General features: G+C 42.8%; 1 protein-coding gene and 1 pseudogene across 1 annotated transcript in view; both read right to left on the reverse strand.

Moving 5' to 3' along the window:
• The window catches only part of TRPC7 (transient receptor potential cation channel subfamily C member 7), a 131,013-nt gene that overhangs the window by 43,883 nt on the left and 62,878 nt on the right, over positions 1–24,252 (reverse strand). Inside the window, exons 4-5 of the mRNA XM_042956330.1 lie at positions 13,908–14,072; positions 5,444–5,660 (exon numbers count right to left, since the gene is read on the reverse strand). Of these exons, the coding sequence (XP_042812264.1) occupies positions 5,444–5,660; positions 13,908–14,072 (382 nt within the window). The remainder of the gene's footprint in view (positions 1–5,443; positions 5,661–13,907; positions 14,073–24,252) is intronic.
• Positions 6,208–6,369, reverse strand: LOC122231986 (annotated as a pseudogene).

Genomic DNA, 24,252 nt, shown 5'->3' on the forward strand with positions numbered 1-24,252 from the left:
TCACAGTCGAGGTGATTGCATGTAATTTCCTTTAAATATACTGACATGCTCATATTTATGTCTTCAGCACCAGCCTCTCCTTATATACTTATGTACTTCAGACATGTATAGCCAAGTGCTCCTTGACATTTCCACCTGGTTGTCTAATAGGTATCTCAGACTGAACTCTTGATTTCCTTTTCTGCTCTCTCTCCAAACTGCTCCTCCCCTGGTCTTTCCTGTCTCAGTGAATGGTGCTGTATTATACCATTACTTCAGCTAAAACACATGGAATTTTCCTTGACTGCTCTCTTTCTCTTACGCCCCACACAAAATCCAAAAGTAAATATTATCGATTTTATCTTCAGAATGTAATCACCACCTACCACCTCCTCAAAACAAACCATTTCCTGTCTCAATTAACGTACTGGCTTCCTAACTGGTCTCCTTGCCTCTCTTCTTGTTCTAGAATCCTCTGTGCTGTACATAGCAGCCAGTGAACCCCATCAGAAACTTAAGTCAGATGATGTCACTTCTGTGCTCAGAACTTTCTGATGGTTTCTTGTCGTGCTCAGAATAAAATCAAAACTGTGTACAATGGCCTACAAGGCCTTGTGTGATCTGACTCTGCCTATCCCTCTGACTTCATCTCTGTTCTTTCCTCATTCACTAAGCTTCAGCCACATTGGTTTCTTTGCAGTTCCCTTGAATCTAAGCCTTCAACACATACTGATCCCTCTGTCTGGAATGCTTTCCTCCTAGATGTCTGCAAAGCTTACCTTCAGGTCTCTGTTAAAATTTCATCTTCTCAGAGTAGGAAGATGAGAGGACATGCTGTTATCTGCTCAGCTACTCTGAGAAGGTAAAATATGAACAGAGCAGAAGGAAGAGAAGAGCAAGCTACTCAGGTCATTATTCAGTTTGTCTCCTCTATCAGAGAAATTTGAGTACTGACTAGGTATTTAAAGATACAAAAAAAATCATTATGAAACTTTTTTTATGTTTGTGGTTCTGTTTTAGAAAAAAGAATTCTGATTTCTATTACCAGACATGATGGGATTAGTAAACTAGAAAAGAGAGAAGAGATAAAGAAAAAAAGAAACTATCCTCAAACATTGGAGATAGCATAGGACAGTGGTCTTTCAGTAAAGGGAAACCAGCACAGAAAGCCATTTGATCACCATATCTTTCTTTATGGTGGCACATTCCAGTCTGCAGTGCATGGAGAGGGATCCCAGAAGCATGGTAGGCAGTCCTACTGAGTTGAAGAGGCAGAGTCTAGAGTTCAGGAAGGTAGAGGTAATTAGACATTGTGTGGCAGAGTCCCAGAGAGAAGGATACTACGCAAACCAAAAAACAAAACCACCAAGTCCAGAAAATTACATAGGGGTCTTTTTGAACATTTCAATACTAAGTTATGAATGCCAAGAATAAAACTCCACTAACAGCCAGAGAGCTGCAAGCTGAATAGTTTCCAGAGCTCACCCACAATGGAGAGATGTTTGAGCTCCAACCTTCCAGAGTTGAGGTTCCTTGTTGATTATCCAGGGCATTTAGTAGAGACTCCAGATGTGTGTCTCTATAGTATAAGGAGAAACAATCCTTATGGTTAATTTTCTCCAGATTCACTGTAAGAAAGCCTGAAAAGCCCCAAACTCATCTGTAAGTAATTTTAATAGCCTGTCAGAATAAAGCCAAACACTCTTTCAAGGAAGACAACAAAATCTAGATGATCAACAACATATCAAGTGCCCATCATTCAATCAGAAATTACTAACCCACCAAGATGCAGGAAGATGGGATTTATGTCAGGAGAAATATTAGGTAATAGAAGTTAACCCAGAAATTACAGAAATTATAGAATTAGGAGTTAAGGATTTTATAACAGTTACTATAAGTATGCCCACTATGTTCAAGGACTTAAAAGAAAATATAAACGTCATGAAGAAGGAAATGAAAGATAAAAAGAGAGCCAAAGAGAATTTCAAGCGCTGGAAAATATAATAGCTGAAAGGAAACATTCACCAATTGGGGATTAGAATCACAGACAATGAGGAAAAAGTATCAGTGAACTTGAAGAGAGAAAAAAAGATGGAAAAAAGAGAACTTATCTTTTAGTGATACACACAAAAATGTTTGTAGATGATATGTACTTGAGATTTGCTTCAAAATACTACAGCATTGGGGGAAGGGAGCTAGTGAAGGCATAGATGAAACAAAGATTAGCCATGACTTCCTAGTTGTTGAACATGAGAGATTGGTCCATGGGTTTTATTATACTCTTGTCTTGATTTTTATATATTCTTGAAATTATTCATAATACAAAGTTTGACAAAAATTAAATAAGATAAAGTGGTTAGAATCTTCTACCTGAAATATAATAGGTAATAGGTTAACAAGTCCACTCCTCCCCAGTACTTTTCATGTAACAGTCTTAAAAACTCAGCTCTGCTTTGATGGGTGGAAACTGGGACTAGGCTATAGAAATTGGGTCCTTTCTAGCTAGAGATACATGCCTCTTATTGGGACAGTGCTCTGATATCCAGGAAGAGAAATATGGGGAATCAGGAGGAAGTCATACTTCAGTAACATATGGTAGCTCTACCTATCCACTTAAGAGCAAGTTAGGTCACACTCACCGCAGTCTTCTCCCTGGAGGCCAGTGGGAAAGGTGGTGGGTGAGTGACTGGTGCCATAAATACTCTTTAAGTTTTATCCATAAACCCAACATGTGAGTTACGGTTTGTTTGTTTGTTTGTTTGTTTGTTTTTTTGTTCTGTGTCTTACGCTTTTCCAGAGACATTCAGATGGCCAATAGACACATGAAAACATGCTCAACATCACTCATCATCAGGGAAGTACAAATCAAAACTACACTGAGATACCACCTCACACCAATCAGAGAGGCTAAAATTAACAACTTGGGAAACAACAGATGTTGGTGAGGATGTGAAGAAATGGGAACTCTCTTGCACTGTTGGTGGGAGTGCAAACTGGTACAGCCACTCTGGAAAACAGTGTGGAGGTTCCACAAAAAGTTAAAAATAGAATTATCCTATGACCCAGCAATAGCACTACTAGGAGTTTATCCAAAGGATACAGGATTCATAGGGTCACATGTACCCCAGTGTTTATAGCAGCACTATTAACAATAGCCAAATTATGGAAAGAGCCCAGATGTCCATCAACTGATGAATGGATAAAGATGTAGTTTATATATACAATGGAATACTACTTTGCAATGAGAAAGAATGAAATCTTGTCATTTGCAATAACATGGATGGAACTGGAGGGTATTATGTTAAATGAAATAAGTCAGTCAGAGAAAGATACCATATGTTTTCACTCATAACGTGGAATTTGAGAAACTTAACAGAAGACCATAGGGGAAGGGGAAAAATAGTTTCAAACAGAGAGGGAGGCAAACCATAAGAGACTCTTAAATACAGAGAACAAACTGAGGGTTGATGGGGAGGTGGGGGAGCGGGAAGGTGACGGGCATCGAGGGGTGCACTTGTTGGGATGTACACTAGGTGTTGTATGTAAGTGATGAATCATGGGAATCTACTCCCAAAGTCAAGAGCACACTGTATATATACTGTATGTTAACTAACTTGACAATAAATTACATTAAAAAAATGGAATCTCTGTCTTAGTCAATTTGGACTGCTGTAACAAAGTCACAGGCTGGGTAGCTTATAAACAGAAATTTATTTCTCACAGTTCTGGAGGTTGGAAGTCCAAAATTAGATTGCCAGGCATATTTGGGTTCTGGTGAGAGCCCTCTTCTGGGTTGCAGACTGCTTGTTGTACCTTCACATGGTACCTTCGGGGACCCTTTAACAAGGGCACTGAGGCCATTCATAAGCATTTTGTCCTAATGACCTAATCCCTTTCCAAGGCTCCACTCCCTGATACCATCACATTGGGGTTAGGGGTTTCACATATGGATTTGGGGGGGGGGGGATACAGATGTTCAGTCCACTGCAGTGTTAAAGTGTTGAGTTTATCCATGGGGGTATACTAGGGAGAATTGGGATAGGCCTTGAACTGTGAAAGTTAGACCCCAGAACTCACTGCAGCAGGCTTTAATGTCTCTCTACAGCTTTAGTGCCGGTGACTCCACTAAATGAGCCTTTGGTCATAGACTTGCTCGTTGATGGAAAGCCTCTGGTAAGCATGGTATGCTTTCCTGCCCCTGTCCTTTGGATCAAACCTTTATCACCCTCTTCCTATTTAGAGACCCAGCCCAGAGTCCATATCCCCATTGCTCTCAGCTTGGCCATCTGTAGGATGTTCTCATGTGGTTTGACTGTTGTGGCTCGCTTAGGCTATGTCATTTAATTGCAGCAGGTCATGTGTTGGGCTGTGTTCAAGTACTTAGTTTTTTGTGATTTTGTTGATTGATGGCATACACACTTTGACCCTGTGTACAGTTTTACTCATGTTCGTTAATGTAAACACAGTGAAAATTACACGAATACTGAAATTTTGTGACAAAAGCAAAATCTGGGGTGCATACCATTAGGGTGGTTTAATTAATTGAACACATTGTGATACTACAGAGATGAAATTTGGCAGTTCTGTCTTCAGTTTTGTTTTGCTCAAAAATTCTGATCAAATTCATATTTTTGACACAAATATTATAATTTATTGATTAGATTTTAGTTATGTACAGTGTCACTGATTATAGCTTTTACAGTTAATCATTTTTTTCTCCATGTCTAATGTTTTTTTTTTTTTTATCAATTTTGCAAATTTCAGTGTTAGAAAAACCTCTGTCACATTTTGCCTATACAGGTGTAGCTTTTACCATTTTAGTTTATCTTATTGATTTATAGTTCTTATGAAGTAGGCAAAAGAGAGATGGTCTTAGCTAGTCATTGGGGAAATTGGGAACACTTTCTTTGGCAATTCTAGTGGTAGACCTTGGCAGCACAAAATATCACCGCAGGGAGGAATTGCACAGGGTCCTGATGTTCATTAACACAAACAGTGAGAAAATGTTACTCCCCTAACTTTTTAGATTTATATTTATCATCAAGATTCTACTCTATATTAGTAGTCAGTGATAAAAAATATCATTTAAGCTTTGAAGTTTTATACTCTTTACTAGAAACAAAACTTGACTTCCTGAGGCTTCTTATAGACTACACTTAAACGGTCCAAATACATTTTCCCATGCAAGTCTACTTTACAGTCACTTTCAATACATGTGTATTGAAAAGTATGTAGCACATTTCCTCCAAACATCTTCTTCCGAAATTGGGATTTATATTAAAGGTTTGTGCGTCTTCTACACCAGCATATACAGAAGCTGACTTTGGCTTCCGTATTGGTCATCTGCTTGCCATTTTGCCTGCCAGAGGGCACTCGAGGAGAGGAAGAGGTTCAGAAGTCAGAGTTTAATAATGTCCTATTATCATTAGTGGAGGAGAGAATATAGGACAGAGTGACTGCTTACCTAAGACCCACTTCATGATGAGCATTTCTGTCCAGGAGAATTGTGTGGTTTTCACTCTGAAGATCTGTTTCGGGTAGTCTGTGAAGGTTTCGTTGGGCAGGGTTTTAACGCCTTCAAAGCGGTCTGATGCATTCACAACTAACAGTCCCAAAAAGATTGTAAAAGAAACTGCATGGGCTACAAATTTCATGAAAGGGCTCCTCAGGGTTCTTCCTAGCTGGAAACAAAATATGTACAAGACATATTAAACTGGCAGCTGTAGGTGGGTGCAGGCTCTCTTTAAAATGCTTTTGCCAAAAGTTTAGCCAGAGAATCCATTATCTTGGACAGAGCCGCTAACTGAACCCAGACCACATTTTCTCTTGCGCTTTTATGTGAGATGCTGCTGAACCAAATACATTTTCTGTTGACTTCCATTTTTTTCTATTTAAGAGATTTAGTGGGAGTGGTACAGAGCAGGAGTAGAAGACACTGATGTATCATCATCTTATAATCTACACAGCATCTCGCAACCACATGGATACACAATTTATGCCATTCAAATCTGGAGGAAAATAACCTATCTCAGTAGAGTTCAGAATTAAAAAAATTACACACTGGATATGCTCCCTTGCTCTTTTTTCCATTTTCCTGAGTTTCGTTTTTTGATGTTTTGTTTTCAGTGTTGCTTATAACTTGGTAAATTTGTTTAAACTATACATTTCCCACTAGGTACTGCTTTAGCTATATTCCAAGAAATTTGGACAGGTAGTATCTTCATTGATATTCAGTTATAAATATGTTACAGTTTCCCTTTTGATTTCATTTTTTAACTCACAGGTCTATTTCCAGACATATAGGACTCCCCTCACCCCCTGTACTTTAATTAGCAATAATCGCTCCTCGGATAAACCTCATTGGCTATGATACTGCCAATGCGCAAAGCTTCACCCCCTGTACTTTAAAAAAATTATATTTTTATTACAGCTTGTGTGTCGATAATAGCCTCTGTGATGCTGCTGTAAAACTTACTGAGGTTTCCCTTGTGGCTCTAGTGCATCATTAACTTGTGCGCTTGTTCCATGTGAGCCTGAGATGATCCAGGAGATGCCCTGTTAGGGAGCAAGTGTTGGCCACATCTTCTCTAGCCCTGGTGTGCCATCCAAAGGCTACTTAAGTCTTTGAGAACTAACCTGCAGGCTACACAGTGAGTCTCCTGACCCCTGTTGATGAACTCGTGTGGGTCCCTTGTAGGTCCCTGCCATCACTTGCACCTAAGCACCGAAACTTACTCCTCACTCTGTACACCAGTCAGACAAGAGCAAAGAGAGGAACCTTTTCTGAAGCTCGCTTCCCTCTCCAGAGCAGATGTTCATCTGTAGCCAGTGCCTGGTTAATTGATGTTCACATTCTGACTCATTCAGGAGTCCTAGAGTGAAATGTCACCCAGGAGATAGAGTATTGGTTCAGTAGAAGATCAATTACAGGGGTTTTTGCAGGTAAAATTTCCCTTATTATGACTATGTTTGACATAACATTTATAAATCAGATGGCTTGATAATGTTCTTTTAATATGCTTCAGCATGGTAATCATCCACTTTAATTGTTCTGGTTATGAGTGTAACGTGATTTATTATGATTCTAATGCTATAGAACCTATGTATTGAAATTAAAAAATGCTATTTTTAATTAAAAAAAAACTTGGCATCTCAGGTCTAGACATTGGGAATCCCTACTATGCTGGAAAAAACTCATTTCAATTCATTTGCATTGTCAAATATCATATGGCACTAATTCTACTGGCCTACAGACATTTTGTAAATGACACTCCTTTGTAATGTTCATTATTTACAAAATAGGACTGTAGCTTAGTTTTGATCATACATAGATGTGTTAAATTTGGAATGCACAGGTTAAATCTAAGGACAAAATAAAACATCTCACATAAATTCAGTAAGAAAACTGAATTAAACCATGTCTTATTTTGATTTCTATATCAAATAGCTGGTTTGAATTTTTCGCCATTTTAGCTGACTGTGTTGGAATCTTGAAGCCCCGTTTCCCAGCCAGGATGCTCCTGTACCCAGGAGTCATCCTTCAATAGTCACTGCATTGTTTCTTGTCAGTGTGTCCTAGCTGGGGTAGTGGTGAGAGTCGAGGGAAGCCTGGTGAGAGTTGAGAGTCGTGGAGCCTGACTGAAGGGTGGGGAGTGGGGTAGGCTGCACAGATGGAAAGGGATGTCAGATCTTGTGTGCCCCAGCAGGGTCCCAGAAATATCAGAAAAAGATAGGGACCATGGGGAGAGACCCAGCTCTTCAGATCTCAATGGCCAGGTTTCCCCAGTCCTTTATCATTAGGCTCTATGCCTTCTGGTGACAACCTGGAGGAGGACACAGGGACACTGCTCCTTCTCACCCATGTGAGGTGCCTGACACAGGAAGCTACACACAGCTGAACCTGAGCTGGCCTTGGTATTCCCCAGAAGACACGGTTTGAGGAATTTAATCTTCTCTTTGTTACCTCCTTCAGGTTCTTATTGTCTGGCAGAAGATGAGACTGTAAAAATTACTGTATCTACTACAAACATAAGAAAAAACTCTTATAAGGCTCTTGTGGTGCCGTGTAAGATGAGCCTGGGTTCAGTCCCCACTCGATCTGAGCCCTAGGGAGGAAAGGTGAGGTTAGGTATTAATGCTCCTTTCCTCTTTTTCTTCTGGGCTTCAAGTCTTCTTTTTAAATGGTCAAAATTTGATAAAGGTCAGCTAAGATCAAATCATGTTAATGGTTTTCTTTTTTTTTTCTTTTCTTTCTTTCTTTTTCTCTTTTTTTCTTTTTTTGTTGTTGTGTGTGTGACATTTCCTATTTGTCTCACAAAGATAATTTTTGAGACAAATTACACCTGGGGAAAACTTCTCCTTTCACAAAGCCACCAGGTGAGATAAAAGAAAGGAGAAAAGTCAGCCAAGCATGCCAGCAGCTCATAGCTGGGTCAAGTAACAGTGGTAGGTGTAAAAAAAAAAAGATGGTAGAGCTTTGGGAGATGTAGACCTTGGTGTGGTCTGCCGTTTGCTCACCAGTGCAAAACTGGTGAGTCTGAATAATGGGCTTAAGCAGCTCTGTCATTACTTGGACCTTGTGAGCAGAGAACTGATACAGGAAATCTAGGCTTGTAGTATCCAAGTACTCTGGCTCACTTCAAACCTCCTGTGTACTATTCTTAAACTCTGAGAAGTATATGAATATGAGAGCAGTTGAGTAGTGCTCTTGAATTAGCTGCAAATGAATGGCCTTCATGAGCAATCAGAGGTGGAGTTTTATTGGTTAGCAAGCCTTTGTGTTCCATGCCACTGGGCTCTTAGCCATAACCATAAGTGTAGTCATCTAAATGGGGACCTGGTAGCCACATGCCTGCAAGGTAGGTAATATCTGCAGAAGGAGACCCAGAGAATGTTTCTGACATCTCTCCCCAGTCTTGTACCACCAGAGCCCCCCTCAGCAAATGCCACCCTCACTTGCCACCATGTGCCAGTGGCATCAAGGAAGGGCTCAGTGAAAAATATGGATCATGTTCCAAAAAGAAACATGCACAGCTTCAATGCCAGAGTGGTTCTCAAATGTTAGAGATCCTGGTTAAATTAGGGGTGGGTTTCTCCATATGCTCCCTTTCAAATGCTTAATCAACATGTCTAACCTGGGGCTCAGGAATCTTCTTTTTTTTTTGATCGGGGCAGGGGGTTGTTCACTTGGTGTCTTTAATCTGGGTGTTCTCACATTACCTTGTGAATCCACCCTTTGTCCTGCGGGCTGAAGAGGTGCTGAGTGATAATGGACTCTTGAAGGTAGGGTTTCTCCAGAAAGAAGAGGAAAGAGTAGAGTTTCATGTCATGGTTTTGACTCCTCCCTTCTAGAAAAGTCCTGCCATCTCTAAATTTCTGAATCAGATGCATTGCAAAGTCAAGTAAGCAACAGTTAAGATACTTATATTCAGTATTGAAGGTTCTAATGCTGCCGATGTACTGGAAAGTGTGGGAGGGCAGGCCTCTGTGTGTGTGCGTGCGTGTGCACTCATGTGCAATGGTTAAGGTCAGGTCTCTGGAGCCAGAGATCCTAGATTTCAGTCACAGCTCCATAGTTTTTGGCATGTTACTTAGTTCCTCTGTGTCTTAGTTTTTTCATCTGTAAAAAGGGGATAACATATAACTTGTTACATAGGGTTGACGTAAGAAGTGAATAACGTGCAGAAAGCTGAGCAGCTCCTGGCACATGTGAAGCATATGTGAAGTGCCAGGAAGCACTTACTATGTGACACTGAAGGGCCTCACGCAATTCTCCTAAGGGGAAACTTAAACTCAGCTGGCTCTTAAAAAGCTTGTACACAAGGGTTCACAAGGTGGAAGCTACACAGAGTCCTAGTGCATTTATGCCGTGAGCTCTTCTGGGGTCCTGTCTATGTGCAACATGTTGCTGGACACTGGAGGGCCTAGAATAAGCTGTAAGGGTTGGTTCTTCCTTTCAATGTTGCTACTATCAATGGAGAGTTGGGGAGAGAATGTTGCAGGACTCAGACCGGGCTACGTGTGGAAGTGATCAGCCTTCTGGTACTCTTAAATCCTGTCCTGGCAAGGTGTCAGGTGAGGGACTCTCCTTTTGGATTTGAGAGCAGACACTTTTGTAATATAAGAGCAAAATACGCTCTATTTCCTGGCACAAATTTCCGCTCCATGGCAATGCTTTAAAAATTGCAGCATCATTTTCTTTAATCTAGTGCTGTCTGCCAGGGGTGAATGACGGGGGCTCAGAGGCCTTTGACATCATTGTCCTCTCCTGGTTGGCCCTGGACTGCATGGTGTGAGGACCCTTGTGTCAAACCACTTCAGCTTTGGCAAGGCAAAGCAGGGATCTTCCAAAGCTGCAGAGTTCCTTGCACCTCCTCACTGGGTGTTTTTGTTTGGCACCAGGCTGAGGGGTCAGGGCGTGGCAGCTAACACTTTGGCATTCCTCAGTTGAGAGTTATGTGGTAGTATGTGGACTGATGGACCGTATAATGCAGAGACCTCAGGTAGGAGGCTGAATGTATTTACAGCTCTCCTTGTCTGAGTCCTGGGATTGATTTATAAGGATAATTAAACAGTCAAGGTTAACAGGCTTGGAGGAAATCAGTTTCACCTCTCACACCCTTATAATGAAAACTTGTGTGGTTCCTCAACACTTGCATCCTGTGGACTTCTGCCCCAGTCCACCTGCTGTAGAGACACTGTTTGAGCCCTTGAGGATGACTGTTCTTCTTTCAGCTCTCAGATTTTAATAGGCAGACAACCTAAATTATGAATTGGAATGGAATAGCAAAGGGTGGAAAACAGGCTATACACACCCTTGGCATCAGAGCCATTGTTGAGAGGAGGAAGAGCTTGGTGGGAAACGATGGACCTGAGAGCATTGGTGCAGGCTAGAACTCACCAGCCTCCCAGTGTGCTGCATGACCTCAGCCGTGTTCGTGATTAAGATGAGAAATGATCAAAAAAATGTCACTGTTCTCTTTATTGACCTTGACAGGCCTGTCCCATGATCCAGACCTGGCATTATCACCTTAGGTACACATCTGTGATTTGGTTACCCTCTTCAGCCACTATATTACTAAGCTGAACTTCTGTTGACACTCTCATAATCCTTATAATATCCTTATTTAGCTTTCTTTCATAGGGACCCTCAAAACTTTAAATAAAAGTAGAATTGACAGCAGTGGGAATTCAATGGGAAAGAAATGATGAGATAATTTTAGCAAGCCAATCAAGTAATTTTGGTGTCCCTAATGGTCCCTAAATTAGGGCAGCAGCTATTAAGTGTAAATGCAGTGTTAATTTGGAAACAGAAACTTCAATATTTGTTAGACGTTGATGGACGTTAGCTGACTGATGACGTTTAGCAGTAACATTTTACGAATATGTTTATAAAAAAATCAGCGTATAATTTCTTTGAGGCAGGTGTCAAATTGTGGTTAGAATATGAAGTTGCTGGAATGACGCTGGCTTTTCCATAGATTTATTGGACAGGTATAAAGGAAGTGACCCCTTGGGAGGAGGGATGCTAGCACATTAACAGAATTCTCCACTGTGCCACTTTTCTTGGGAGGACATTGTATTCTGGAGCCTTTGGAGAGTCCTGGTTTCTTCACATGGAAGATGTGACCCTTTTATAATCCCCAGTAATGTAATATATTTGCCAAACTTGAAAGGATTTCTTTCAGAGTGGTGAAAGGAAAGACTAAAAATATCTTGGCTGTTTTATCTGTCCTTTGACTGCCTCAGAGCCACTTTGACAACTAAAGTTTCCCTCTTTAATGAGAGAATCTTTCCTCAGAATGAGCAGTGCCAGCAAGAATTATCACATGCCACAGACTAAGACTTGTCACTCCAATATGGACACACCCTCCAAAGTGTTGAACTCAGACTTGCAGCCCAGAAAGTGCCCAGAAGGCACAGGTGGCATAATGGCCAGCTCATATTTATCTTTAGTGCTCTTTTTTGGAGTATTACTGGAAGCTCTGGGAACACCAGATGTCAATCAGACAGGTATCTGAACAGAGGAGAGGAAGCCTCAGCCATTGGGTTAAATTTTCCTGTAATCATTTCTTCCAGAATGTTCTAGAAGTCGACTGTAGGTGTGACCGTATGTTTCATGGTGGTATCAGATTCCACGATTTATATCGGACCCCAGGAAAGTCCAGAATTCCCTCCACCTTTATGCATCTTTTTTTTTTTTTTTTTTTTTGGCATCACATCTTCATGATATTGGCTAAGATGATTCTTCTTAGACCTACTGAAAATCTAAACAATTTAGTCAGCAACTGCAATATAATTTCTTCCTCAATATTTCCCTAGGCCACCAAGCAGGCAGAGGCAAACCAATTTGTTGGTGTTGGCTAGTCCGTTTTCTGGTAGCTGTCACATTTGGTTTTAAAAGCAAAACTGAGGATTGTCAGTGTTTTGTCTACCAACTGGCTATCATTTTAATGACTGAATGTCCTGAAATTAGTTTGGGGATCACAGAGTATGGAGGTGAGCATCCCTGTCCATCTGTGATGACTCTGGAGGAAGGCAAGGACCTAACCTGCGGTACAGACTAGAGAATTCCAGGATGAAAACATGTGCCTAAAACCAGTGACCTACTCTAACCCAGTTTTAAGTCTGGTTAGGTTTTTCTATGCACTGTACTTTTTTCAGCTTGTAATGAAAGAGAAAAAAATTGCCTTCATTTACATATGTATCATTTGGGGAGTTCTGATTTAGAAATCCATGACATGGTAGACTGTCAAAGAAACAAAATCCTCAGTAGATGTAAGGTTGAATTCCACACGTATTCAGTTTGAGGCCTTTTATATTTAGTACCATTTTACAGAAGAAGGAGTCTGAATCCTCCCCTCTCTCAGTGGCCCACGTCTTACTCTAAGGCAGTGAGCTCACTGCCTGCCTGGTTGGGTGGCCTCAGCAGCAGCCCTGAAGTGTTGGGCCCGTCATCCTGGCAAGAGATTCCTCTTAGTGGTGTTGACAAGAGGTTCCATTTAAAACATTTTTTTTTTTAAATGAGAGGTTCCATTTTTCATTAACCACATTTGCTGATCGCATTCCCTGTGGAATCATTTCTCCATGATTTAGTCCCATACGTGCTAACCTTGCCTGAAGCTGCAGTGACTGTTGTGGCTCTTTGAGGCTCGGGATCAGATGGCTAGGCTGTAGGGACGGTGGTGTGGCAAGGTTGGCAGCTTGGCACTCGTGTGGGCTCCACTCCCTCCCTCACCAGCAGGCACCGGACATGCCCCTTCCCTGTGAGAAAAGAACCCAGCTCTGCACCTTTCCAGCTCTCTTTCTTTCCTTTGTCTTTTCCTTCTTGTGACCTAATTAGCTGCCCATGTGGGACAGAGCCCAACGAAGGAAGCCAGGGAAACTGGGACGATGTTGAGATGGGTCTGCAGTGTCCCCAGATGAGCTGCATTGGACTCTCAGCCTATTAGTTATTTCTCTTTTCTGAACCTACTTCATAAAATATATGTGTCAGAATGTAATTGAGGGAGGGAAATGAGATATTCCATGAAAAGGGCTTAGCCAAAAGAAAGTACTCAATAAATGTTGGCTCTTCCTATTACCATTATTATAATTATCAAAGTGAGTGTAGAGGACATGTCTAGGACATCGCATAATTAGAAGAGCAGAAGTGCCCTGTATTCCCTCTCTCTTCTATTATTGATCAGATTATGGCTCATGTATTCTAAATTCCCCATATTATCACTCCTCTCTGTTTAAAAAAAAAAATGAAAAAACAAACAAAGAGCCCAGGTCTGTGTGGTTTTCTACTTGAGGTGAGTATCTCAGGACTATTTTCTTTAAACACGGGAAGTGCTCAGCTGTTGATCTGAACAAATGGACTTGAGGTCATGCTAAGAAGAGAGAAGAAATCACTGCAAACGACATGCACCTTAAGCAGTCTGTACCTTGCTGCACGGAGCAATCCAATAGGCTATGGCGAGAAAAGGGAGGCCTAGGGAGACTCCAAAGACAGCCAGGAATTTCACAGCGATAGACTGTTGACGTAAGCCTGAGAGATTTTCATACCACATGGTAAGCAATTGCTGCTGACAGTTAGGATGAGCAACGAACTGTAAAAACAAAACAAAAACAAAAACAAAACGCAAACAGGAAAATGGCATCGGTAGCACTTGAACAGTATACGACCTATGAGTAGCTCAGGGCTGAGATGTTTTACCTGGGACGTGGCCTGGGTGTTAGAGCAGAGCAGCGGGCAGGTGCCCGCTGGGCCCTTCCAGCTTGAGGATGCTGGGTGTCTTGGCGCTGAGGTCAGAAGCCTGACAGGACTGGCTGCATCAGTGCTTGGTACTTATCTCAGGCAGAGTTCATTTGGGAGGCAGCATGAGTAATGAATGGAGCACGGATGGGGTCTTGGAGTCCCACATGGGTTTGAAATTTGCTCTACCATTTTCTAGCCAGGTGACCTCGTGTCACTTACCTAATCACTGTGAGTTTCAGTACCTTATTTGCAAAGCAGTCTGTTATCTTGTAGGATTAGCTGTGGTTGCAGAACTGTTCTCTCTTTTCCTCTACTAAGAAAAGTGTTCTGGAGAACATATTAAAACTGAGTATTTCCCTACTGGGTTTTAGTGGTGTTTGCTTGGCCACATAGAACTTTTTGTGGCCTGCTAGAGCATTGATATATGGTGTCCCTGGTATAGTAGCTTCTCACTGCTACCTCTCTCTCTTGCAACTGCCTTAATGCCCAGGTTACAAGACCTCTTATGGCCATTTTGTATCACGTGACCTCACCCCTCTGGATATAGCTTACTGGACTAGGTGAAGAACCCTGACTTAAACTGGCCTATCAGGTTTTCTCACTGTGATATTAGGGACTAATTGAGAGGGGCAGTTTCTTTATTTACTGGGAAGTTAACAAGTAATCTTGGGAGGTGTGGGTAACCATCTTCTATTGCATAGACTAAGTAGCAAAACAAGCCAATTCAAAGGAAAGAAGAATGAAGATGTGTAGAAAGAGGCTCAGATAGATAGTGTGTGCCCCTCTCCGGGGCCTCGCTCCACTCTGCCCACGTGGTCCATGAGACACTCTTTTATTCATATACAGAGGCTTCCTTATTCTGCTCTATCCAGCAAGTTGGCTTGAGCTGCTGCCACCCAACAGCCTTTTTCTGCAAATATTTGGTGCCACTTGGCCATGTGTTGAGTTGATGTTGAGTCCTGGTCACTGGAAATGGGTAATTGGTAAGTAAAATTTATGGGAATGAAGTTTACGTTTGAGAAAACTTTACTCACTAGCTTATTTTCTCCTTGTGACAGGAGGAAGCCATTGATTGCTTTTGGTAGCCCTGCTTTTTGGCCCTGCAAAGTTTAGCCATGTATCCGTGGATTGGAACAGACAGACTGGGCATTCTTTAAAGGGTCTGACTTTTCATATGATTACACAGGAGCATAATATGCCAATTTTCATCCCATGTGCCTCACTGGGTATTAAGGAGACATGTATAGTGGTTCTGAGCAAATGCAAAACAACTCCTTTTCATTGTTAAGAGTAACGTAAATACAACTGTTTTAAAACATTCTCAGTGCAAATGGCAGCATGTTCTTGTTTCCAGTTTCTGGGAACTCAAGGCAGAGGCCAAGTGATCTGTGAGTACACTATCAGTGGTTTGTTTGGCCATGCAGCAGCCCCCGATAATACCGCTACTCAAACATTAGTGAAAATGAGGCTTTTTGGGTAGCATTACTGGATCCATGGCAACCATTGTGGTCTTTCCCTCTAAGGACAAGAGCAGTGAATTCTCCTCTACCTAAGGTAGGAAACCCCAGGACAGCAGGTGATAGGCTTCCCTATGCCCTTTCTGACTCACAATATAGTGGAGAAAGCAACAGAAAATCATGTGGGTGTTTTAGTAATTATCAGCTTTCTGAGAGTTGAGGTCCCACAGAGGGATGGTGGGTGCGCATGTGAGCCAGTCAGTTTTGTTTGTCAACAGTCAGCCTTCCTGGGTGCTGAAATGGCTCTTCTCTGGAGAAGGAGTCCAATTAGAGGGTGAGACGTACGCTTATGAAATAGCAGAAGACCCCTTGGCTCACCCTCTGGCTCCCTGCCCTGTAGCTGCTCTGGAAGGATTTCAGTGCTAATCCCCTCCAGTGGCCTCTCTGTATCTTGGGAGAGTCTGTCCATGCTTTTTCTGTTGCCTCCTGAAGAGAAGTCAGGACAAAAGATTGAGCAGCAGAGCTGGAGGGGAAGAAATGCTGAGAGAGAACACAATGGGGACCATTCCCAGTCTCCCTTGCCTGCCTCAGGGAACACTGGTCACAACTAAAACATAGGGGCTGTCTTGAGACTCTGTCTTCTTGTGGTCAGACATGTCCTAATTTTTATAGCTCTGTTTCTTCCCCCATAGTAAAGCACCCCAGCTCCAAACATGCTGTTTATTGGCAGACAGTCTTTATGGTATAATGCTCCCAGAAAGCTGACAGCAGCGGATAGCTAAAGCCCAAATTGTTTGTCTTTATATGGGCACTTTTCTATAGTTGTGGTGGGCCTTTGAAGACAACTTTATGACATATAGTTCAGTGTGTAGCAAAAGATTTTTTCTACTGTGTTTTTGAAGCACAGGGAAATATCATCTGTGATCCCAGTAAGGCTAGAGTAATGTGAGACATGCCATCCGGACACAGAGAGCCGGACACTCTAACCAAAAAGGCACTCTAGCTAGGGAACTAAGGCAGGAAGGGTTCCTACAGGGTGGGGCTGGGATGAGGAGGTGGGCAGGGTAAGGATTTTCAAAAGTAGGGTCACAAAGGAATGGATGGAAGAGGAGCCCACAGCTGGAATAGAACGGGAACACAGAAAGTACTGTCTTGGGTTTGCTTTCTTTGGCATCTAGCTCGCAAAAGGATACATGATACCAAGAGCTTTGTCCAGGCCCTTCTTGCCCCAAACCATCTTGGACTGAGTGTGGCACACTTTTATGGAAGTTATTCACGGGAAGAACTGATGAGAACTCCTCAATTTTCCCAGCAGCGAGATTCACACTCGTCATAGCTGGGAGTTCCTGATGGCCTGGGGCTGAGAATCTGGTAAGGCGGGCATACGTGGAGCTGAGCAGTCTCTTCAGAGAAGATAACTCCAGCCACGCCCATGATGGGGATGGACTGTGCCAAGAACCGGGGCCGGAGAGGGAACTTGAGAGAAGTAAAACTGCAGAGAGATAGGAAGGAGGCCTGAGACAGAATTCCCTGTGATGGATGAGGAGACTGCTGGAAAATAGAACCTGAGAATCAGGAGGGACCGGGAGTCTTTTGGCTGCCGGTTTTTGAGTCCCTCTTAAGCCAGTTTTCCCGGCAGCTTGTTTGACCAGACTTCATCGTTAATATAATAGCATTTATACCCAAAGCTACCTTTCTGTTGATATCTCACCTAAATGTCTTGTTCCTCCCAGCCCAAGGTGACATAGTGAGAATATAATGCTGGCATATGGGAACTCTTGGGCATGTTAGCCAAATTATGGCTGTTATTTGCTTTTATTTGATCCATGGGCTACCATTTTCTTTTTACAGCTCAAAGGAGAACCATCCCCTTCACTGTCTCCCTGATTTATATTCATACACAAGGACATAGCTGATGTTGTAAGACTAGTTGTTGAAGAGATACATTCCTTAACTAACTAACTAACTAACTAACTAACTAACTAACTATATTTAAAGCTGTTTCAAGGGGGTGCTAATGCCCTTGGGCCAGATACTCCCATTGCAACATGGTCTAAGACTTTCCTGATGTGGGGTGGGTAAGAGTATGGACTGGTACATAGCTTCCTGGGTTCAAGTGCTGGCCCTGCCACTTGCTGGCCATATGTTGTCAGCTCATTGACTCTTTCCATGCTTAGCTTCCTTCTCTCTTCTAGAAATGAAGCTAATAATGAGGATTAAGTAAGTTAGTATTTGTAAAGTGCTTAGAATAATACCTGGCAAATAGTGAGCCCTATATCAGTATTCAGTAAATAAAAATAAATCCATGACTTTGCTTTCCTTGCCCATTTTCTCTTTCCCCTCTCCCTCAGTTTCTTTCTCCTACTCTCTGCAGCTCTTCCTCACCACCCTGTCTTTATTCTTACCTCCACATTGTTTTAGCAGCTATGTTCTTGAAGTGTTGGTGTCTCTGGAAAGGGCCATGTAGCCTAACCGTGTGGGTCAGGTCACTCCGTCTCTATCTAGTCCCTCCCTCCTCGTCCTCCACTAAAGGTGCAGCTTGATTTATCCATGCAGTTAGCTTAAAATGGGCTGGTCTCTGCTGTCAAGTGTATTCTGCTGTACCCTGATTCCCTTCTACTGATTAAGGAGCAGTGCAGGTCACTGGACCTGTGGAAAGCCCTTCTCCTCCCTCCTCAATGCCCTGCCTCCCCCGTCCACCACCTTAAAAGCTTTTAAGTCCTGCATTTTGCACTTTTTGCAGGGAGGAAAAGAGGACGACATGACTACAGTTGAGCTCAGAGGCTTTGAGACTGTGATTTCCATATCGTTTAAGCACAGATTTTTCTCTCTGACACTAGGTGTCATTTACAGAATGATGAGATGTGGCAATGCATGATTTGATAAGCTGAAGAATAACTTAGCTGGAGCAAAATTTATAAAATCCAGTGCTTATACAGAAAATTACTTTCTTTTATACAGATAAACCATCAAAGGGCCCAGTGATGTCTGATGTGACTGTGGTCAAGATTTTCCACTTGGCTTATCACCAGTGTTTGCTTATAGAAACCTGTTTTTCCTGGAAACTGTCTATGTAGGCCACAGACACTGTCTCAAGCTACAATCACCCAGTGGCTTTTCTTAGTGTGGACCATCCGTCTGAATTAGAATAATTCTGTGATGCCATTTCCTGTTTGGAGCATCTCATGGGATTAGGTTCAGGGGTGCTACTGTTTTCCTTCCCATCTTGTCTTGGGAAAGCTCTCAAGTTGTGGAAATTGAGGAGGGAAGAAGAGAAACAGAAATGTCAGTCATTTACTAGTTTAGTTTGTTGGTGGTTCCTTAGTTTTCTCATTCACTTCACAAACCTCTCCTCAGTGCTCTCTCTCACCAGGTGCTGTGCCCAACATGGGAAATACAGAGCCAAGTCGCAGTCCTTGTGCACTTGGAGATCTCAGCTCTGTGACTCTGCAAGTAGAATGGGGCTTTGGAGTAACAACACCCTGCCGATTCTGGAGTAGACTCTGTGTTGGGTGAATGCATGAATGATGAGTGATCACTCCATCATTGGGTGCACTTGGTGTGCTTTCTCCCATGCGACCTAATACCGAGAGCCCCACATCCTTGGCACAGACGGTTGCTTTGTTTCCATTGATGACCTTCAGACTGCTCTTCTCTGTGCCAGCACTTAGCAGGGTGGTCGCATTCACAGGCTCTGAGGCTGGCCCGTCCAGGTTCAGGTCCCAAATCTGCCATTTCCTAGCTGTGTGACCCTGAGCATGCCACTTCCCAGGTCCTAGTTTTGTGATCCATGGGAGAGGAGAATGTGTGTTGGGTGCTCAGAACATGACCTGGTGCTTAATATTAAAGGTGGGCATTGATATTATTACTGCTGCCATTATTACTCCCACTCTACTCCCACTGTAGGGATGTCTAAATAGTGCTCTTGGTTCTTTTCCTTGCTGAGTTTATGTCATTAGCAGAGTATTGAGTATCCATGGTGTTTTTAGAGTTAAAAATTCCTGAAAAATTTAGTATGTTTGATTACAATAAAAAAGCAGAAATTGCCATTAATTTTAAGTTTTCAATTGACGCGGCATTCTGGTATGGGGTCAACATTTTCTCCATGTTCAACGAATCTGTTTATTTAGCCATGAGGCTCCCAAGTGGCCACCACAAGAGGATAGTCTGTGATAGATCTGGGTGGATGGTGGTGGGGGTGAGAAGAGAAAGGTGCTGGGTTTGGAACTTTGGATGGGGAATCCAAACAATCAGACCTCTTTCAAGGAGCCTGTCAGCCTGGGCACTAGACAAAGTAAAAATTCTTGAAGTCACAGCTCAAGTGTTTCTACTATTAATAATTGAAGGCCGGGGCGCCTGGATGGCTCAGTCGGTTGAGCGTCCGTCTTCAGCTCAGGTCACGATCTTGTGGCCTGTGAGTTCGAGCCCCGCGTCAGGCTCTGGGCTGATGGCCCAGAGCCTGGAGCCTGCTTCCGATTCTGTGTCTCCCTCTCTCTCTGCCCCTCCCCCGTTCATGCTCTGTCTCTCTCTGTCTCAAAAATAAATAAATGTTAAAAAAAAATTAAAAAAAAATAATTGAGGGCCTACCACATCAAGGCATTTTAGTTATGTTATCTATAATCTTCATAATAATCCTTCCAAAAATGGATGTGTGTGTGTGTGTGTGTGTGTGTGTGTATATATATATATATATCTCCTCATATACAAATAAAGATGTGCTTTCATCCTCCTCTTGCAGCTGGGGAAAATGAGACTGAGTCACCTCAAACTGCCACAGTCCCACAGCTAGAAAGTGGTTCCAACCTGGGTCTTTCTGATTCCAAAGCCTGAGGTCTTTATATTCCACTCAGTTCCCTTTGGAATGCTGTTGATTTGTTTGGCTTAGATTTTAGTCCTTCCTGGTCTTAGTTCTCTGTCATAAATAAAACAGTAAAAAGCTAACATTTATTGAGCACTCATGTGGATGGGGCCTTGTGCTGAGCACCTTGTGAACATTTTCTCATTTAATCCTTTTAACACACTAGGGTGGGAACTCTCACGCCCTTTATAAAGTGGTACCATAACTGTTCACATCTGTCTCCAGAGTTGACATTCTCAAACACTTCCCTGTATTTCCTCTCACAGCCGAAGCTTCCTGCATCTCTTCTGGGTCCCTTCACCATCTTGTTCTTTCTGCCAAGCAGGAAGTCATGTCTGTGAGCCTGCAGATTTCAGCTGTGCCACAGAGATGCACATAGGGTTTTCCAGCCAGAGTTCTGGGTGTCTCCTTTTCACTCTCTGGTGGTGGGCTGTGTCCTCTTGAGGGGGGACAGTCAATCTCTGACTTGCTTCTCCAGAGCAGTGAGAGTCCTATGCTAATCCCATGTCCCCTTCCTTCGCACTGTCTGGGATGGATGGAGAAATGGAGGCAGAAATGGAGGGGATTTTAACTGTAGAGAAAGAAAGCAAGTGAAAGGAAATGAAAGGAAGAAAAAGGAAGAAGAGCAGAGCAAAGGAAGGGAGAGTAGGAGTTGGTTCAGACCTGACTTTCAGCTGCTGCTGCAACTTGACTCCAACTCTTTTCCTTCCCATCCCTAGTCTCTGTCCAGATTCTAGCAGCACTGTTCTCACAGCCTACCCCAAGCTTGACCATCGCAGACCCTTTGCTCAAGGTATCTCTGCTACCCAGTTTGCTTCCCCTTTCATCTTCACTATCCAGGTTTTGTTCAGCTCAGTATCTTTCTTGAAAGCTCACCCTCCCTACTCGGGTGAGAATCTCTCTTTCTCTCCTCTCATGCAGTTCTTAGTCTCTCCCTTTTATCATAGTTATATGCCTGGGTGATCCTCTACCAGAGAGAAAACTCCTCCTGGTTGGCTCCTATGGTCCTTAGTATAGTGCTCAATGAATGGGTACTCAGGCAGTGCTATTTGAATGAGTAAATGGCATAGCTAGAAGGTGGGTTCAGACTGAAAATCTGGAACCATCTACAGACCTTCCATACTCATCATCCCAGTTGTTTGGTAGATTCCCAGCACTTCTGGCTATGTCACCACATCTGGATAGACATATGGATATAAAAGGCTGAAAGTTTGCTTGGTCTCCAGCAGACATAATGAACAGACAGATGACTGAATTCACGTCTCGACTGAACTTATTTTCACTGTGGACGTGCCAGGAGATAGGAAAACAATAACAACAACTTGCTTCATTTCAGAAGGCAGTGGAACTAGAAGTTTAAAGATGTTATCAGGAAAAAATTCATACCATTATCTGGAGGGGCTACCCAGGAAATGAGCCAACAAGGGACATAGGTGTTGGCACTCAGGTCTAGGGGATTTTTGCTTCTTTGTTTGGTATGCATTGCCTCAGCACACTGCCTCACTGTCCCCACCTTTTGCAGTGCCATTTTCAAAATTCTCCATTTTCTTACTAGTCAAGTGTCTTTCAGACATCCCTCTCATTCATGGGAGAATCCATTTGGATGCCTGTACAGATAGATGTCTCTCACTCCATTCCAGCCTCCCCTACCTCATCTTCCACATGTGCACCCGCAAGCTTAACCAGCCCTGGCATGCTTCTTAGTTATTCCTACAGCTGGGTGTCCTGCCAGGCAGCTGGCTACTCACTGAGCCATCCTGCAAATCTGCTGTGCAGCAAGAGGAGATGAGCACTTCTGAAGGCTCTTCACCCCATGAAGGTTTGATATCATCTGATGAGTTGAATAGCTTACTCCATTGTTCTCTGTGCCTGTTTTCCAGGGACAGCAGGACACAAGAAACTCTCTCCCAGCTTAAATTAAGCAGTCCTCCAATTTCACAGACCAACTGGAATTACATAAATGCCCCAAACTGGTGGGTTACTCTGAGCACTGTATCTCTGACTTAGCTTCTCTCTTACCAGAGACAGAATGGTTTTCCGATGAAGACAGTTGTTCATGAATAGCCTGCGCTTTAGTCTCCGGGGCACAGAGACCTAAACGAATGGTGCTGGACTTCTCCCAGGGCCGTGGGTGAGCCGTTTCCTGAGTGCAGGTGCAATGGCAAGGGGCCTTGCCTGACCCTCGTGGAGGCGAATGCTAAGTATATGATTTTCCAGTGCTCATCAGGAGTCCTCCCACATCCCTGAGCGCAGAGGGTGCTGATGACGAAACTTGGTTTCCAGTCTGCCTTCACTCTCACAGCCAGAGTCCCACTGTGGGCTCAGAGTGAGCTTCTAGCCAGCTCCAGATGACTGCCTCTGCTCTTTCGCAATGCCACAGAGAAGCCATTCACCATACCTGGGCAGTGACTCTGTCGTCCCCACTAAGGGTTATGTCATAGCCTGAAACCATAGCAGAAATGGAGGCAGCGTTTCGCAAACCTTCTTAGATTGTCTTCAACTATTCACCTTCTTGGACCTTCCCCTCCAGCCAAGCTGCTCTACATACTGTTCCCAAACATGGCCAGTGTAGCCTACCTGCCTGTGTTCATCTTGCCCTTCTCTGATTCAGTTCCTAATAAGCCTTTGAGACACAACTTTCTCCCACTTTCAAGTTCTGCCAATTCCCTCAACACCCTGAGATGTCTTGGACGCCTCTGGGTCTTGTTCTACGGCCCACTCACTTGGCAGTCATGGCTTAAGGGTCAAGTCGTGAAGAGCTGTACTATTGTGTTTACATCTTATCTCTTCCACTGTTATTAAGCTCTTTGAAGGAACCAACTGTCTGTATCCCAAGAGTGTGCAGCCTTATGTTTTGCACATAACAGGTGCTCATAATCTTAAACATCTGTTGAGTGATAAATCGTGTGCTCTTCTGAAGCCTCTAAGATTTGCTTTATGATTTTCTCTGTGACTCATCTTTCAGAACAATTTCTAAATATAACAAATTTTGTATTACTCAGGTTCTGATGAACACTTAACTGTCTTCACATCTTTACTAGAAGGCAAACAGGGAGAGGTGATACAAACTAAACCAGACTTTTGTTTTCTTGTGCAGGAGAAGATTGAAGCATGAGACTAAAGTAGGGTTTGAGGATTTTCTTTTGGATTGGATGAGGATTGTTTAATTTCTATGTATGCCATTACCACTGCAAGCTAACATAAATCCAGAAATATTCACACAATAATGATAATAATTATTATTATAATAAAGAGTAGCTGCAGGCACCTGGGTGGCTCAGTTGGTTGAGCGTCTGACTCTTGGTTTCAGCTCAGGTCATGATCTCACTGTTCATCAGTTCGAGCCTCATGTCAGGCTCTGTGCTGACGGTGCAGAGCCTGCTTGGGATTTTCTCTTCTCCCTCTCTCTCTTCCCTTCTCACATGCTCTCTCTCTCTCTCTCAAAATAAATAAAAACTTAAAAAAAGAATAGCTGTTGTTTATTAAGCATCTATTGTATGTCAGGCTTTGTCCTTAACAGTCACCATATTATTTAGCCCTCATATCAATTCCTTGAGATGGCTGTTGTTATGTCAATATTTTATTTATTATTTTTAAAAATTTTTAACATTTATTTATTTTTGACAGACACAGAGAGACAGAACACGAGCCGAAGAAGGGCAGAGAGAGAGAGGGAGACATAGAATGTGAAGCAGGCTCCAGGCTCTAGCTGTCAG

This window comes from Panthera tigris, chromosome A1, assembly GCF_018350195.1.
Source record: "Panthera tigris isolate Pti1 chromosome A1, P.tigris_Pti1_mat1.1, whole genome shotgun sequence".
NCBI classification, from domain to species: Eukaryota; Metazoa; Chordata; class Mammalia; order Carnivora; family Felidae; genus Panthera; species Panthera tigris.